Raw genomic sequence first — 16,691 nt, 5'->3', positions numbered from 1 at the left:
CGTCTTCATTCTGAACTTGGTTCTCATTAAGTTACAGCACACCGGCCCCCAACCCATAATCCTACTGTGTTCCTCCCAAGTACTGCTGGGATTACAGCTCTGCACCACGCTAGCCCTCTAAATTTGCCCTTTTAAAATTTTTTTTTCTTTTGTGGTACTGGGGGTGGAACCCAGAGGCACTCCCAGACCTATTTTTGGAAACAGGGTCTCACTAAGTTGCTGAGAGCCTAAGTAGCTGAGGCTGGCTTCGAACCTGTGTGATCCTCCTGTCTCAGCCTCCCAAGTGCGGGGACTACAAGCGTGCGCCACCACGCCCAGCTGCCCTTTTAATTTTTTGAAAAATATGTGTGTTTGTGTGTACTGGGGATAAATGGGGATTGAATCCCGGAGCATTCTCTCTCTAAACTACCACCCCAGTCCTATTTTATTTTTTATTTTTTTTTTTGTGGGTCTGGGGATGAAACCCAGGGGCATTCTACCCCCAAGCTACATCCCCTGCCCTATTTTTTATTCTTTATTTTGAAGCAGAGTCTCACTGAGTTGTGGAAGGCCTAAGTAGCTGAGGCTGTCTGTGAACCATGATCCTCTGGTCTCAGCCTTCTGAATGCTGGGATTACAAGTGTGCGCCACCACGTCCAGCCTATTTTATTATTTTGAAACAGGGTCTCCCTGAATTTGTAGAATTGCTGAGGATGGCCACCAACCTGTGGACATCCTGTCTCAGCCTCCCAAGTACTGGGATTACTAGAGTGGACCATCATGCTCAGCTAATGCCCCCCCCCTTTTTTTTTTGGTGGTACTGGAGTGGAACCCAAAGGCTTTCTACCTCCAGGCTATACTCCCAGACCTATTTTATATTTGGAAACAGGGTCTCACTAAGTTGCCGAGAGCCTCACTAAGTAGCTGAGTCTGGCTTCCAACCTGTGCGATCCTCCTGTCTCAGCCTCCCAAGTGCAAGGATTACAAGCGTGCGCCACCAAACCGGGCTAGCTAATGCCCTTCTTAAAGCAAAGAAGAAAAAGAAAATAGGACAGATAATTCTGTCATTTCCCATAACATTTTTTTAAGTGTGTGTGGTACTGGGGGTAGAACGCAGGGGCTTTTCTACCTCCGGCTACACTCTCAGACCTATATTTTATTTGGAAACAGAGTCTCACTAAGTTGCTGAGAGCCTAAGTAGTTAGTGAGAGCCTCACTAAGTAGTTGAAGCTGGCTCACTAAGTAGTTGAGGCTGCGCGATCCTCCTGTCACAGCCTCCCAAGTGCTGGGATTACAAGTGTACGCCACCATGCCTGGCTCCCATATTTTAATTTTGTTTTGTGGTGCTGGAAATGAAACCCAGGTATGCTCTACCTGAGCAATACCTCAGCCCTATTTTATTATTTTATTTTATTTTATTTTTTTTGCGGGTCTGGGGATGTAACCCAGGGGCATTTGACCTCCGAGCTACACCCCCTGCCCTATTTTTTATTCTTTATTTTGAAACCGGGTCTCACTGAGTTGCAGAGGGCCTCACTAAGTAGCTGAGGCTGTCCGCGAACCGTGATCCTCCAGGTCTCAGCCTCCCGAATGCTGGGATTACAAGCGTGCGCCACCACGCCCGGCTTATTATTTTATATGGAAACAGAGTCTTACAATGTTGTTGAGGCTGGCTGCAATCTGAGCTACACTCCCAGGTCTATATTTTTATTCTTTTTTTTTTTTGAGAATCTGGGGATGGAACCCAGGGGCATTCAACCCCCAATCTATACCCCCTGCCCTATTTTTTGTTCTTTATTTTGAAACAGGGTCTAAGTTGCAGAGGGTCGCACTAAGTAGCTGAGGCTGTCCATGAACTACGATCCTCCGGTATCGGCCTTCCAAAGGCTGGGATTACAAGCATGTACCGCCATGCCTGGCTCCTTTTTTTTTTTTTTTTTTTGAAACAAGGTCTCATTAAGTTACAGAAGGCCTCAGTAACTGAGGCTGGGAGTGAACCTTTGATCTTCCTGTCTCAGCCTCCCAAGTACTGGGATTTCAAGAATGCACTACTTCAAGCAGCTCCCCGGACATTTTATTACAGAAAATTTCAAACACATAGCAAAGTCAAAAAATTTTAGTGACCGTCTATATTACCACCACCTAAACTACAAGTAAACTTGTTTGTGGTCCTAGGGATTAAAGCCAGAATCATCATTCAACCTCTAAGCTACATCTCCAAACACTGCCTTTTGTTGTTGTTTTTCTCTTTTTTGGGGGGTACTGGATATTAAACCCAAGGGCATACTAACTCTCGACTACACCCCCAGGCCTTTATTTATTTTTTGGTGGTACTAGAGATTGAAGCCACATTCTATCTTTGAGCTACAACCCAGCCTTTTTTAAGAGTTGCAGAGGCCTCACTAAATAGCTGAGGCTGTCCGCGAACCGCGATCCTCCTGTCTTAGCCTCCTGAATGCTGGGATTACAAGTGTGCACCACCACGCCTGGCTCCCCTGCCCAATTTTTTATTTAGTTTGGTTTTTTTTTGCAAGACTGGGGATGGAACCCAGGGCACTCTACCTCCGAGCTACATTCCCAGCCCTATTTTTTATTCTTTATTTTGAAGCAGGGTCTCACTAAGTAGCTGAGGCTGTCTGTGAACCATGATCCTGCTGTCTCAGCCTCCCAAATGCTGGGATTACAAGGGAAGGCTGGAACTACAAGCGTGCGCCACCACGCCCAGCTTATTCTTTTTTTTGAAACAGGGTCTCTCTAAGTTCCAGAGGGCATCACTAAGTAGCTGAGGCTGTCCGCACACCGCGATCCTCGGCTCTCAGCCCCCCGAATGCTAGGATTAGCATTCGGGCATGCACCACCTCGTCCGGCTTTAGTTTCTTAAGTTTTATCAAAAAAAAAATCAGATCATAGTGTAACGTGGTACTTGGGAGGCAGAAATGAGATGACCAAAAGGTTCGAAGCAGTCTCAGCAATTCAGCAACTCTCAGCAACTTAAAAAAAAACAGGGCAGGTGTGGTGCAACATACCTGTGATCCCAATACTTGAGAGGCTAAGACAGGAGGATCTCAGGTTCAAGGACAGCCTCAGCAAGTACTGAGACTCTCATCAACCTAGCGAGATCCTGTTTCAAAGTAAAAATAAAACAGGGCTATGGGTGTACCTCAGAAGTAGAATGTCGAGCAGGCGTGGTGGCACACACTTGTAATCTCAGCACTGGGGAGGCTGAGACCAGAGGATCGCAGTTCGAGAACAGCCTCAGCTTAAGTGAGACCCTTCACAACTCAGTGAGACCCTATTTCAAAATAAAGAATAAAAAATTGGGCAGGGGTTGTAGCTCAGAGGTCAAATACCTCTGGGTTCCTTCCCAGACCCGCAGGAAAAAAAAAAAAAAAAAAAAGTAGAACATCATTGGTTGCAATCCCCAGTATGAAATAAATATATATTTTATATGCACACATATCTATATATACATATGAGGCCATGTTATTCTCCTGCTAAAATAAAAAAAAAAAAAATCTAGCCGGTATGGTGATGCACACTTGTAATCCCAGGACTTGGGAGGCTAAAACAGGAAGATTGCAGGTTCATGGCCAGCCTCAGCAAATTGTAAGGCACTCTGCAATTTAGTGAGATCCTGTTTCAAAATAAAGAATAAAAACTGGGCATGGTGGCGCAAGCTAATAATTCCAGCATTTAGGAGACTGAGACAGAAGGATCACAGTTTGCAGACAGCCTCAGCTACCTAGTGAGGTCCTCTGCAACTTAGTGAGACCCTGTTTCAAAATAAAGAATAAAAAATAGGACTGGGGGTGTATCTCAAGAGGTAGAATGGCCCTGGATTCCATCCCTCGCATGGCAAAAAAAAAAAAAAAAAAAAAAAGAGCCGGGGGTGTAGCTCAGAGGGAGATGGACCTGGGTTCAATTCCCCCAGTGCCACACACACACCACAAAAGAATTCAGAATCCTTGGAGCAAGCACCAATAAATTGAGACCAGCACCCAGAATAAGAACCTACAACATCTATCTGGTTTTTGGTCATATGACTACCATAATTATAAGTATACAGGCCTTCACTTATACTACACCACCACTAAAAATGAGTCACTTCAGCCGGATGTGGTGGTGCAAACCTGTAATTCAGGACATGGAAGGCTGAGACAGGAGGATTGCAGGTTCCCAGCCAGCCTCACCAATTTAGCAAGATCCTCTGCAATTGATACCCTGTATCAAAAAATAAAAAATAAGCCTGCTGGTGGTGCACGCTTGTAATCCCCACACTTTGGAGGCGGAGACAGGAGGATCACACAGGTTTGAAGCTAGCCTCTCTGGCTTAAAAGACCCTGTTTCCAAATAAAAATATAAAAAAATAGGTCTGGGAGTGTAGCCCGGAGGTAGAAGGGTTTCCAGGAACCCCAGTACCACCAAAAAAAAAAAAAAAAGTTGGGCATGGTGGCACATGCTGGTAATCTCAGCATTTGGGCGGATGAGACAGGAGGATAGTGGTTTTCAAAATAAAAAATAGGCAGAGGGTATATCTTAGAGGTCAAATGCCCCTGAGGTCAAATGCCACCCCCAGACCTGCAAAAATAAATAAATAAATACATAAATACACAAATAAAAATAAATAAATAAAAAATAACCCAGGCGTGGTGGTGCATGCTTGTAATGCCAGTACTTGGAAGGCTGAGACAGATTACAGTTTCAAGGCCAGACTCAGAGATTTATTGAGAATGTAGCTTAAGGGTAGAATGTGCCTGGGGTTCAATCACCAGTACTTCAAAAATTTTTCTTATCTAAAACAACTAAAAATAAGCCTAAACTAAACTAAATTATTTAATCTAAATAAACTAAAAATGGTGGCAGACGTTTATAATCCCAGCATTTGGAAGGCCGAAACCAGAGGACTGTGGTTCTCAGACAGCCTCAGCTACTTAGTTAGGCCCTCTGCAACTTAATGAGACCTTGTTTCAAAATAAAGAATAAAAAATACAGCCGGGCGCACACACTTGTAATCCCAGCACTTGGCAGGCGGAGACAGGAGGATCCCGCAGGTTCGAAGCCAGCCTTGCTGGCTTAAGAGACCCTGTTTCCAAATAAAAAATACATACATACATACTTATATACATACAAACAATAGGTCTGGGAGTGTAGCCCGGAGGTAGAAGGGCTTCCAGGAACCCCAGCACCTTACCAGATAGATAGATAGATAGATAGATAGATACAGCAAGGGGTGTAGCTCAAAGGTTGAATGTCCCTGGGTTCCATTCCCCAGACCCGCAAAAATAAATAAAAATAAAAACATTACAGGTTTCAGGACAGCCTCATCAGGTAGTGAGATTCTCATCAACCGAGGGAGACCCTGTTTCCAAATGAAAAATAAAATCAGATGCCGGGCGTGGTGGTGCACACTTGTAATCCCCGCGCTTGGGACACGGAGACAGAAGGATCGTGCAGGTTCGAAGCCAGCCTCGCTGGCTTAAGAGACCCTGTTTCCAAGTAAAAAATATAAAATAGGTCTGGGAGTGTAGCCTGGAGGTAGAAGGTTTCCAGGAACCCCAGTACCACCAAAAATAAATAAGTAAAATTGGGTTGGAAGTGTAGTTCAAAGAAAGAATGTCTCAGAGTTCAATCCTCAGCACCACAAAAATAAATTAAAAAGAGCAGGATGTAATGGCGCACACTTGTAATCCCAATACTTGGGAGGCTGAGACAGGAGGATCCCGGGTTTGCGGCCAGCCTCAACTACTTAGTGAGGCCCTTCAAAACTTAGGCCCTGTTTCAACATAAAGAAAAAAAATAAGGCAGGGGGTGTAGCTTGAAGGTAGAATGCCCTAAGGGTTCATTCTTCAGTTATGGCAAAAAAACAAAAATAAAAAATAAGCCAGGAATGGTGGTACATGCTTGTGATCCCAGTACTTAGGAGACTGAGACAGGAGGAGGATCCCAGGTTCTAGGCCGGCCTTGAATAATTTAGGTCCTCTGCAAATTAGTGAAACCTTGTTTCAAAATAAAGAATAAAATATAGGACTGGGGGTGTAGCTCAGAGGTAGAATGCCCCTGGGTTCAATCTCCAGTACCTAAAAAATAATAAAAAAGCTAAGGATGAGCCGGGCGTGGTGGCGCACACTTGTAATCCCCGCACTTGGGAGGCTGAGACAGGAGGATCATGCAGGTTAGAAGCCAGCCTCAGCTACTTAGTGAGGCTCTCAGCAACTTAGTGAGACCCTGTTTCTAATAAAAGATAAATGGGTCTGGGAGTATAGCCCGGAGGTAGAAAACCCCTGGGTTCCACCCCCAGTACCACCAAAAAAAAAAAAAAAAAGCTAAGGATGTAGTTCAGTGGTAAAGTCTTTTCTACTATGTGTGGGGCCCTGGGTTCAAACCCCATTATAACTAACAATACCACTTCATTCAGTTTCTCATTCAATTCACCCTAACTTCAGTCAAAAAGACCCACAGTTGCTTGCAAACATTTTAGCAACCCAGGCATGGTGGGGCGCAAGTTTGTAATACCAGTACTTGGGAGGCTGAGACAGGAAGACCACAGGTTCCAGAATAGCCTCAGCAAGTAGTGAGACTCTTATCAACCTAGCAAGACCCTGTTTCAAAATAAAAATATAAAAATAGAGCTAGGGGTATAACTTGGAGGCAGAATAACCCTGGGTTTATTTCCATTACCAAAACAAACAAGTAAAATTAAAACAAGACTGGGGATATACCTCTGGGTTCAATCCCTAGTACCAAAAAAAAAAAAAAAAAAAAAAAGCAGGAGTAGGTGCTATGGATATAGCTCGGTGGTACAGAGCTTGTCTAGCATACCTGTACTTGGGAGGCTGAGGCAGGAGGATCACAGGCGCAGGTTTGCGGCCAGCCTCAGATACTTGGTGAGGCCCTCCGCAACTTAGCGAAACCCTGTTTCAAAATAAAGAATAAGAAAAATAGGGTTGGAGTGTAGTTTGGAGGTAGAATGCTCCTGGTCAATCCCAAGTACCACAAAAAAAATGATTCTAGCAAAACTTCAATACGTTGGCTTTGGGCAGGGAAGCCTGAGTTGCCGTCTGGAAGCTGGTTCCTCATGAAGATCCAAAAACCAGTATTACACCAGCAAAGGACCTTGGACATTTCCCCCATCTATTTTTGTTTGTTTGTTTTGGAACCCAAGGGCTTTTCTACCTCCAGGCTATACTCCCAGACCGATTTTGTATTTTATTTGGAAACAGGGTCTCACTAAGTTGCTGAGAGCCTCACTAAGTAGCTGAGGCTGGCTTCGAACCTGTGCGATCCTCCCGTCTCAACCTCCCAAGCGTTGGGATTACAAGCGTGCGCCACCACGCCCAGCTCTTCCCATCTCTTTAACTTTAGCAGGACAATACAGTTTACAGAAAGAAGTGTGCTGCAAAAGATCTTAAAATATTGCTTTTTTTTTTTGGTGGTGCTGGGGTTCCTGGAAACCCTTCTACCTCCAGGCTATACTCCCAGACACCTATTTTTTATATTTTTGTTTGGAAACAGGGTCTCTTAAGCCAGCACGGCTGGCTTCGAACCTGTGCGAGTCTCCTGTCTCTGCCTCCCAAACGCTGGGATTACAAGTGTATGCCACCACGCCCGGCTGCATTTTTTTGGGGGGGGGGGGGCAGGTCTGGGGATGGAACCCCGGGGCATTCAACCTGTAAATTACACCCCTTGCCCTATTTTTTCCCCCTTGCGGGTCTGGGATAGAATCCAGGGGCATTTGACCTTCAAGCTACATCCCCTGCCCTATTTTTTATTATTTATTTTGAAACAGGGTCTAAGTTGCAGAGAGCCTCACTAAGTAGCTGAGGCTGTCCGTGAACCACAATCCTCCGGTCTCAGCCTCCTGTGGTGCACCACCACGCCTGGCTTAATAATAAAAAAGAAAGTTTTAAAAAGGGCTAGTGTGTGGCTCTGGGGTTCTATCTCCAGTACCAAAACAAAAAAAGACAGGCATATTGGTTCACACCTGTAATCCCAGTAAGTGGGAGTTTGAGACCAGAGGATGGAAGGTTTGAGGACAGCCTCAACAACGGGGCACAATACGCTCAGAAGCTTAGTGAGACCATCTCAAACTAAAAAATAAAACAGGGCTGGGGATGTAACTCAGAGGTAGAAAGTCCCCGGGTTCAATCCCCAGTACCAAAAAAGAGCAAGATGAGGACCCCAAAGTCAACTAGAATTCCTGAGTTTAGCAGACTTTAGGCCAGCTGTTAGGGAGTACTTGGAGAATACTTCAAATAGTTCTGGTACCCGTCTGACCAGACATGATCTTGGGAAATATTCTCACCTTTCTGGGGTTTAGTCTCCACCCCTGCAAACAGGAATGGCCTATAAATCCCAAAGAGTCCTTTTGAATCTAAAACCCCAGACCTGTGAAGAAACTGAGACAGTTATATTCCTGTTTTCCTCCCTCTAGTACAAAGTTTTATTTGAATAGAGGCTGTAAGATTAGCACTAGACTCTGACTGAAAGCAGGTTTCAAGGCTGGGCGTGTAGTTGAGTGAGCGTCTGCTCAGCAGGTACCTGGTCCTAGGTTCAGTCCCCAGACCAAAAAAAAAAGCTCAAGTCCCATCTGTTTTATGTCTCCAAGAACCATCACTACTCTATGTCAGCAGGTGCAAACTAATCCCATTACTTAGAAGGCTGAATCAGGAGGAGAGGACCACAGGTTCAAGACCAGACCCAACAACTTAGTGAGACTCGCAGCAACCTAATGAAACCCGTTTCAAAATAAGAGAGGCCGGGCATCGTGGCACACACTTGTAATCCCAGCACTTGGGAGGCTAAGACTAGAGGACTGAGGTTTGAGGACAGCCTCAGCTACATAATGAGGCCCCCTGCAACTCAGTGAGACCCTGTTTCAAAATAAATAAAAAACAGGGCTAAAGGTGTAGCTTGGAGGTAGAATGCCCCTTTGTTCCACCCCCAGTACCTCAAAAAAATAAATTTAAAAATTAAAAAGAGCCTGGAATGGTGGCCCCCGCTTGTAATTCCAGTACTTGGGAGGATAAGACAGAAGGGTCACAGGCTTGCAGCCAGCCTCAACTACCTAATGAGGCCCTCCACCATTTAATAAGACTTTGTTTCAAAATAAAGAATAAAAATAGGGCCAGGCATGGGGGTGCATGCCAGCATTTAGGAGGCTGAGATGGAGGAAGGTGGTGGTTCAGCCTCAGCTACTTAGTGAAACCCTTTGCAACTCAGTGAGACCCTGTTTCAAAAATGAAGAGATTAAAAAATCAGGCTGGGATGTAGCTCAGAAGTAGAATGCCCCTGGGTTCCATCCCCAGTACTGAAAAAAAAGAATAAAAATAGGGCTAGGGGTGTAGCTCAGAAGTAGATGACCTTGGGGTCCAATCCCCTCAAAATAAAAATAAGTAAATTAAAAATAAAAAGGTCTGAGGGTATACCTCAGAGGTAAATGCCCTGGATTCAAAACCCAATATCATGGAAAAAGAGCGCGCGCATGTGCACATGTACATGCAAAAAAGAAAAAGATCCTTCAATAAGTCATTCTTTCGAAATAGTAAAAACTAGTATTTTAAAGCCGACATAGCCCTAGCTGGGCGTGGCAGTGCATGGGAGCTCAGCGCTTGGGAGGCTGAGACAGGAGGATCGCACAGGCTTTCTCGCTGGCTTAAGAGACCCTGTTTCCGCCGGGCGTGGTGGCGCACGCTTGTAATCCCCGCGCTTGGGAGGCAGAGACAGGAGGATCGCGCAGGTTCGAAGCCAGCCCCGCGCGCTGGCTTAGGAGACCCTGTTTCTAAATAAAAATGCAAAAATAGGTCTGGGAGTGTAGCCCGGAGGTAGAAGGGCTTCCAGGAACCCCAGTACCACCAAAAAAAAAAAAAAAAGAGAGAGAGACCCTGTTTCCAAATAAAAATATAAAAATAAGCCGGGCGTGGTGGTGCACGCTTGTAATCCCAACATTCGGGAGGCTGAGACTGGAGGATCGCGGTTCGCGGACAGCCTCAGCTACTTAGTGAGGTTCTCTGCAACTTAGTGAGACCCTGTTTCAAAATAAAAAATAAAAATAGGGCAGAGGATGTAGCTTGGAGGTCAAATGCCCCTGAGTTCCATCCCCAGACCTGCAAAAACTACATAATATACATACATACATACATACAGGTCTGGGGGTGTAGCCCAGAGGCTGGCTTTGAACCTCCTGTCTCAGCCTCCCAAGTGCTGAGATTACAAGCGTGGCCACCACACTCAGCTAGACCTTTTATTTTTAAAGGGGTTCTTTCTTTTTGTCTTGATGGAACCAGGAATTTAACACAGAGCACCACACCTGCAAAGCAGGTGCTTTACCACTGAGCTACAACACAGCCCCATCTTTTTCTTTGCGGGTCTGGGGATGGATCCCAGAGGCATTCTACCTCTGAGCTACACCCCCCATCCTATTTTTTATTCCTTATTTTGGAACAGGATCTCATTTTGTTGCAGAGGGCCTGGCAAAGTAGCTGAGGCTGGCCGTGAACAAGCAATCCTCAGGTTTCAGCCTCCCAAACACTGAGATTACAAGCGTGCGCCACCATGTCCAGCTCCAGGATTTTTTTTTTTTTAATACAGGGTCTCACTGAGTTGCTAAGGGCCTCGCTAAGTAGCTGAAGCTGTCTGCGAACCGTGTTCCTCTGGTCACCACCTTCCAAATGCTGGGATTACAAGTGTGTGCCACCACGCCCAGCTCCTATTTTTTATTCTTTATTTGAAAACGGTATGAGTTGCAAAGGGCCTCACTAAGTAGCTGAGGCTGTACACAAACCCCGATCCTCCTGCCTCAGCCTCCATAATGCTGGGATTACAAGCATACCCCCACTCCCCAACTCACCCCCGCTAGTTTTTTTGTTTTTTGTTTTTGTTTGTTTTTGGTGGTACTAGGGGTAGAACCCAGAGGCTTTCTACCTCCAGGCTATATTCCCAGACCTTTTTTATATTTTATTTGGAAACAAGGTCTCACTAAGTTGCTGAGAGCCTCACTAAGTAGGGGAGGCTGGCTTCGAACCTGTGCGATCCTCCTGTCTCAGCCTCCCAAGCGCGGGAATTACAAGCGTGTGCCACCACGCCCAGCTCCCCACTAATTTTTTAATTTTTTTTTCCAGTACTGGGGATGAAACCTAGGGGCATTCTACCTCTGAGCTACACCCCCAGCCCTATTTTTTATTCTTTATTTTTGAAACCAGGTCTCGCTGAGTTGCAAAAGGCCTAAGTAGTTGAAGCCAGGATCCTCCAGGCTCAGCCTCCCAAATGCTAGGATTACAAGCGTGCGCCACCATACCCGGCTTAGTTTCCTTTTTAATTTTGAAATAGGGTCTCAATAATTCTGTGGCTGGCCTCAAACCTGCCATTCTCCAATCTCACCCTCCCAAGTACTGGGATTACAGTTGCATACCACTACAACAGGCTAATCTAGCCATTTTAAAGGTGACAATCATCTACATGGTACACATTACCCAATTTGAAGTATAACATTGAATGGTTAAGAAATAATCATCACATAATATTTTAAAATATGAGATTTTGTTTGTACATTTCCCTCTTTAGATTTGGCAGAAATATAATATTACACACCTACAAGAAACATTTATTTCAAAGACTGTCAAGAAAAAAGAAGCCGGGCGTGGTGGCACGTGCTTGTAATCCCAGCATTCCGAAGACTGAGACACGAGGATGGTTCACAGACAGCCTCAGCTACTTAGGCCCTCTGCAACTCAGTGAGACCCGGTTTCAAAATAAAGAATAAAAAATAGGGGAGGGGAGCCGGGCGTGGTGGCGCACGCTTGTAATCCCCGCGCTTGAGAGGCAGAGACAGGAGGATAGCGCAGGTTCGGAGCCAGCCGCGTGCGCTGGTTTAGGGATTAGGAGACCCTGTTTCCAAAGAAAAAAATATAAAATAGGTCTGGGAGTATAGCCCAGAGGTAGAAGGGCTTCCAGGAACCCCAGTACCACCAAAAAAAAAAAAAGGCGGGGGTGTAGCTCAGAGGTTGAATGCCCCTGGGTTCCATCCTCAGACCCGAAAAAAAGAAAAAGAAAAAGAAAAGAGAGCCAAACAAGTCACCAACAGAGGTAAAGTGTTCAAATGAAGACTATTTAATTTTCATTCTGAAACAGGGTCTTGCTAGGTTGATGACCCTATTTGCTAAGACTGTCCTCAAACCTGTGATCCTCCTGTGTCAGCCTCCCAAGTACTGGGATTACAAGCTTGTGCCACCACACCCAGCAAATGAGGACTATTTAAAAAACACAGGTGGGTAAACTGGGTGTGGTGGCCCAGTCTTAGCGACTTAGTGAGGCTCTCTACAAACTTAGTGAGACCCTGTTTCAAAATAAAGCATAAAAAATAGGGCTGGCAGTGTAGCTCAGAGGTAGAATGCCTCTGAGTTCAATCCCCAGTACTGCAAATAAATAAATAAATAAATAAATAAATAAATAAATAAATGCATACATACATACAGGTGGGCTGGTCATGGTGACCCAAATCTCTAATCTCAGTACTAGGAGATTGAGACAGAAGAATAGCAGGTTTGAGGCCAGCCTCAGCAATTTATCGAGACTAGGCAACCTAGCAGACCCGTTTCAAAATGAAAAATGATAATAAAAAAAAGTGCTGGGAGCTGGGTGTGGTTCATGCCGGTAATCCCAGTACTTGGGAAGCTGACACAGGAGGATCACAGATTCGAAGCCAGCCTGAGCAATCTAGAGATGCTCTCAAGTAACTTCGAGCGAGCTTATTTCCAAATAAAAACTAAAATAAAATGGGGCTGAGGGTGTAATTTGGAGGGAGGATGGCTCTGAACTCAAGTCCTCAGCACTACACATATACAAAAAGTGCCGGGGAGGTGCCTTTTAAGTAGAAATGTGCACACTCGGGCACACACACACAAAACACAGTGAACAGGATGTGGTGGCGAATGTCTGGGAGCCTGAGACAAGAGAATCACAAGTTTGAGTCCAGCCTGAGTAACTTAGGGAGACCGTTTCAAAATTTAAAAAAAAATTTAGGCTTGGAGGGGGTGATCTCAGAAATAGAAAAGCCCTGGGTTCAAGCAACCCCATAAATACATACAGAGACGCAAATAGGACCAACGCTGGGGAACAAGGGATGCCAATTTTCTACCATAAACTACTAAACATGTTTTGATCCAGTCGGTTTGGGTATAAAGAGTGCAATTTCATGAAAACTACCTGTAACGATCCCACCAGTAACTGAGGACAGATGTTCAAGTGAATCCCAATCAAGGTGGTAACTGAAACCTGAGTGTAACTGGAACTCGACTGGAGCTACCCAGCCCAAATCAGCTTCGGGGAAAAAATCTCTTTTCAGCTGAAAAAGACCTTTTGCACCCGATACAGGCAGTCCTCACCCCTAGGATTTCAACAGCACCTCTTTACAACTTACGCCATGCCCAACAGTGCATTAAAAAAATAAAGCCGCCCCTCGCCCGTCTCCACCTGCGTAAGCCGGGTCCCGCGTCCCGCGACCGAGGCGGAAGGCAAAATGGAGTTGCCCGGAGTTTGCTGGGCCTCGGCGGGCGGCGGCGGAGGAAGCGGCGGCGGGCGGGGCGCGGGCGGCGGCGGCGCTTCCGGGCCGCGCGGGCGGGCCGGGGCCGGGGCCGGGGCCGGGCCGGGCCGGGCCGGGCCGGGCGAGGCCGGGCCCGAGCAGCAGGTGGGGCGCGGCCGCGGCGGGGCGCCGGGCGGGCGCCGGGAAAGTGCGGGCGGGCGGGCCCGCGGCGCCGGGAGAACCCTCCCGCTCACCTCGGGCGACCGCGACGCCGACTCCGGCCTCTTCGCGCCGAAGACGCCGGTCCGCGAGTCGCGAGCTCGTCGACGAGGACGGGCGGCTCCGGAGACGACGGCCGACTACCGGGAGAACCGACGGAGGGCGGCGGGCGGGGAGCGCGAGCGAGCGCGGGCGGGCGGCGGGAGGGCGGGGAGCGACGTGCGCGCCCCCGGGAGGCCGCGCGCGCGCGCCGGCGCCGGCCGCAGCCCCGCGCGCGCGCGCGAGCCCGCTGCTCAGCCGCGATTGCTCAGCGGCGCGCCCACGCCCCGAGAGCCGGCCGCCGGACCAATCGTTGCAGCCGCGCGGGGCATGACGGGAAGGCCAGGGCTATAAAAGACCTGGTTGCTATTTTATACTCTTGGAGTCACTCATCCTCTAAGTAAGCAGGGTGGGGTCGGGTGCGCGTGCGCGGTTTGTATTCTCCGCCCTAAACTGCCAACACTTCGCGCAGGCGAGCTAGGCCCTCAGCCCGATATCACGCGTGCGCCCTGAGGGGTCTGAACCCGGAAGACCACACGCCTGCGCGGTGTGGACTGCAGTGACAGTACCCGGGGTAGGGCGCCGGCCAGTCATGGCGGAGTCTTGGTCTGGGCAGTCTCTGCATGCCTTGCCCGCCACTGTCCTGGGCGCGCTGGGCGCCCTGGGCAGCGAGTTTCTGCGGGAGTGGGAGGCGCAGGACATGCGTGTGACCCTCTTCAAGCTGCTGCTGCTATGGCTGGTATTAAGTCTCCTGGGCATCCAGCTGGCCTGGGGTTTCTACGGCAACACCGTGACCGGGTTGTATCACCGCCCAGGTGAGGCTCCCTGTGAACCTCGGTGGGTTGGCCGTTCCCATTACCACCAAGTGGTACCACTGGGCACCCCAGAAGCCCCCTGAACTACCACCGGTCCCCAAGAGCCTTTTCAGAACTTATCCTTGTACCTTGATCTGTGCCAGAATCCCCACCAATTCACCACCACAGGATAACTTTCTCAGAATCCTCACCATACAATACCACTAGTACCCTAAGATCCCATCAACAGTAAAGATCTCCACCAAAAATAAGAGTGGCCCCCATTCCTGATCTGGGCAGATTCCTGTTCAGAACCCCATTCCCAGTCTACTGCAGCTCTGGATGTGTTCCTGCCTCCAGGTTTGGGTGGCCAGAATGGATCCACACCCGATGGCTCCACGCATTTCCCTTCATGGTAAGTCTGTCCCTAACCCATCCCAATGCTTGGCAAGTAACTGCAGTACTTGGGAGGCTGAGACAGGAGGATCACAAGTTAAGAGACCAGCCTCAGCAACCTAGCTAGACCCTCTTTTTTTTTTTTTTTTTTTGTACTGGGGACGGGACCCAGGGTCATTCTACCTCCCCAGCCCTATTTCTTATTCTTTATTGAAACAGAGTCTCAATGAGTTGCAAAGGGCCTCACTAAGTAACCGTAGCTGTCTGATCCTCCAGTCTCAGCCTCCCAAATGCTGGGATTACAAGTGTGTGCCACCACACACGACTTCAGACCCTCTTTCAAAACAAAAAGTTAAAAAAGACTTGAGGTTTCGCTTGGAGATAGACTGCCCAGCGTTCAATCTCCAGCACCACACACATGAAAGAAATGACACACCCTTATTGTCGGCCAGGAGGGAGATTTCCAGGGTATAAGTCCAGCGGCCTAGTGGCCTTTGCAGCAACCTCTGCCTGTGGAGCTCAGGCTTCGAGCTGGCGAGGCACCAGTGCCTAGAGAATCATCAACATGCTGTTGAGCAACCTGGGGCCTGGGTGGCAGTCTGGTCATAATCTCAGACAGATAAAGTGGCAGGCCTGCGGGGAGCAAGTCTCTCAGCCTCTGTTGTACACAAGTGATCTGTCCCAGCCCTGAGAGCCTCCGTTCTTAGCACACTTGTGATCTCAGCGGAATCGGCCTCCTCTGTAAAACGAGAACCCACTAGTCAGGACATTCAAGCCCCTATCTGAGCTTCTACCACATAGTGGAGGCCACATAGGTCCAGAGAATGAGGAGGACCAGGCCCTGCTCCCAGGGGAAGCAGGAGACTCCTAAGGGAGGCAGCAGTACAGAGCAAGGGTGGTCGGGGAGGGCTTCTCTCAGGCTACCTCAGCTGGGCTCAACGGCCGGAGCGTGGTGTAGTGTGCTGGGCATGGAGAGTGGACAGAACAAGGCCCACAGGCAAGGACAAGGATCGCAGAACAGGTAAGGCTGATGGTGGAGTTTGAGCACCAAGGCACGGAGGGCTCAGGGAGCCAGGCAAGGCTTGGCTGATCTAATTCACCTTTATAACTGCGAGCAGATGGAGGGGTCCAAAAGTGAAGTCAAGAGGCCATGTAGGAAGGCTTCCACTATCCAGATTTCTGCCGCAGGCAGCTAGGATAGGAAACCAGGGAGATAACAGGTCTGCGGAGGGAGGGGGGCCAGGAAGGGCTGGGCCGATCAGCGAGAGGAGAACTAGGCTCAGGGACTGTCTGCTGCCCATGACATAACCCCTTCTCTCCTCTCCATCACTTTCAGGGAAATGGCGGCAAACGAACCTCTCAAGACCCACAGAGAGTAAGGAAACGCAGCAGCAGAAGGGCCTCCAGAGGCACCACTGGGTCTGCAGGCTCCCACACGGGGCCCCCTGCTGCCCAGGCCCCTGGGATCGCAGCAGAGGACCACAGGGCTGGCCATCCATTGCCTTCAGACTTGCCTCCAGCAGCCCAGGAACAGCCGGGGAAGAGCTTGCTCCGCCCTGACCGGGCACCTTAGGAGATAAGACACATTCCTCCTTTCTCAGGGGTCAAACTCAGGAAAAGCCTTTGGGGGAGGGAGGCTAATAGTCCCTTTTTGTCTTGGCTTTTTCCTGTCCCTTTTCTTATCCCCCTGGGATGGGACCCTGTAATGGTTTAACATTCTGAGAGGAAGCCTGAGGTGGACAATTCTG

General features: G+C 48.3%; 2 protein-coding genes across 3 annotated transcripts in view; one reads left to right on the top strand and one right to left on the bottom strand.

Moving 5' to 3' along the window:
• The window catches only part of RHOA (ras homolog family member A), a 43,004-nt gene extending 29,048 nt beyond the window's left edge, over window positions 1-13,956 (bottom strand). Inside the window, exon 1 of the mRNA XM_080696756.1 lies at window positions 13,750-13,956. The gene's annotated coding sequence lies outside the window, so the exon portion shown is untranslated. The remainder of the gene's footprint in view (window positions 1-13,749) is intronic.
• Window positions 13,957-14,345: 389 nt separating this feature from the next.
• On the top strand, window positions 14,346-16,322 carry TCTA (T cell leukemia translocation altered; the record flags this gene model as incomplete). Of its 2 annotated transcripts, none has more annotated exons than XM_080696337.1 (3): window positions 14,346-14,568; window positions 14,908-14,962; window positions 16,280-16,322. In XM_080696337.1, 3 exons carry the CDS (start codon window positions 14,346-14,348, stop codon window positions 16,320-16,322), a joined length of 321 nt encoding a protein of 106 aa, XP_080552463.1. The 2 variants fall into 2 exon arrangements, with proteins under 2 accessions (XP_080552463.1, XP_080552462.1); XM_080696336.1 differs by having other exon boundaries at window positions 14,860-14,962.
• Between the last annotated feature and the right edge of the window lie 369 nt (window positions 16,323-16,691).

Source organism: Muscardinus avellanarius (genome assembly GCF_963383645.1).
Source record: "Muscardinus avellanarius genome assembly, chromosome: 5".
NCBI lineage: Eukaryota > Metazoa > Chordata > Mammalia > Rodentia > Gliridae > Muscardinus > Muscardinus avellanarius.
This window is presented reverse-complemented; position numbering and strand designations above follow the sequence as displayed.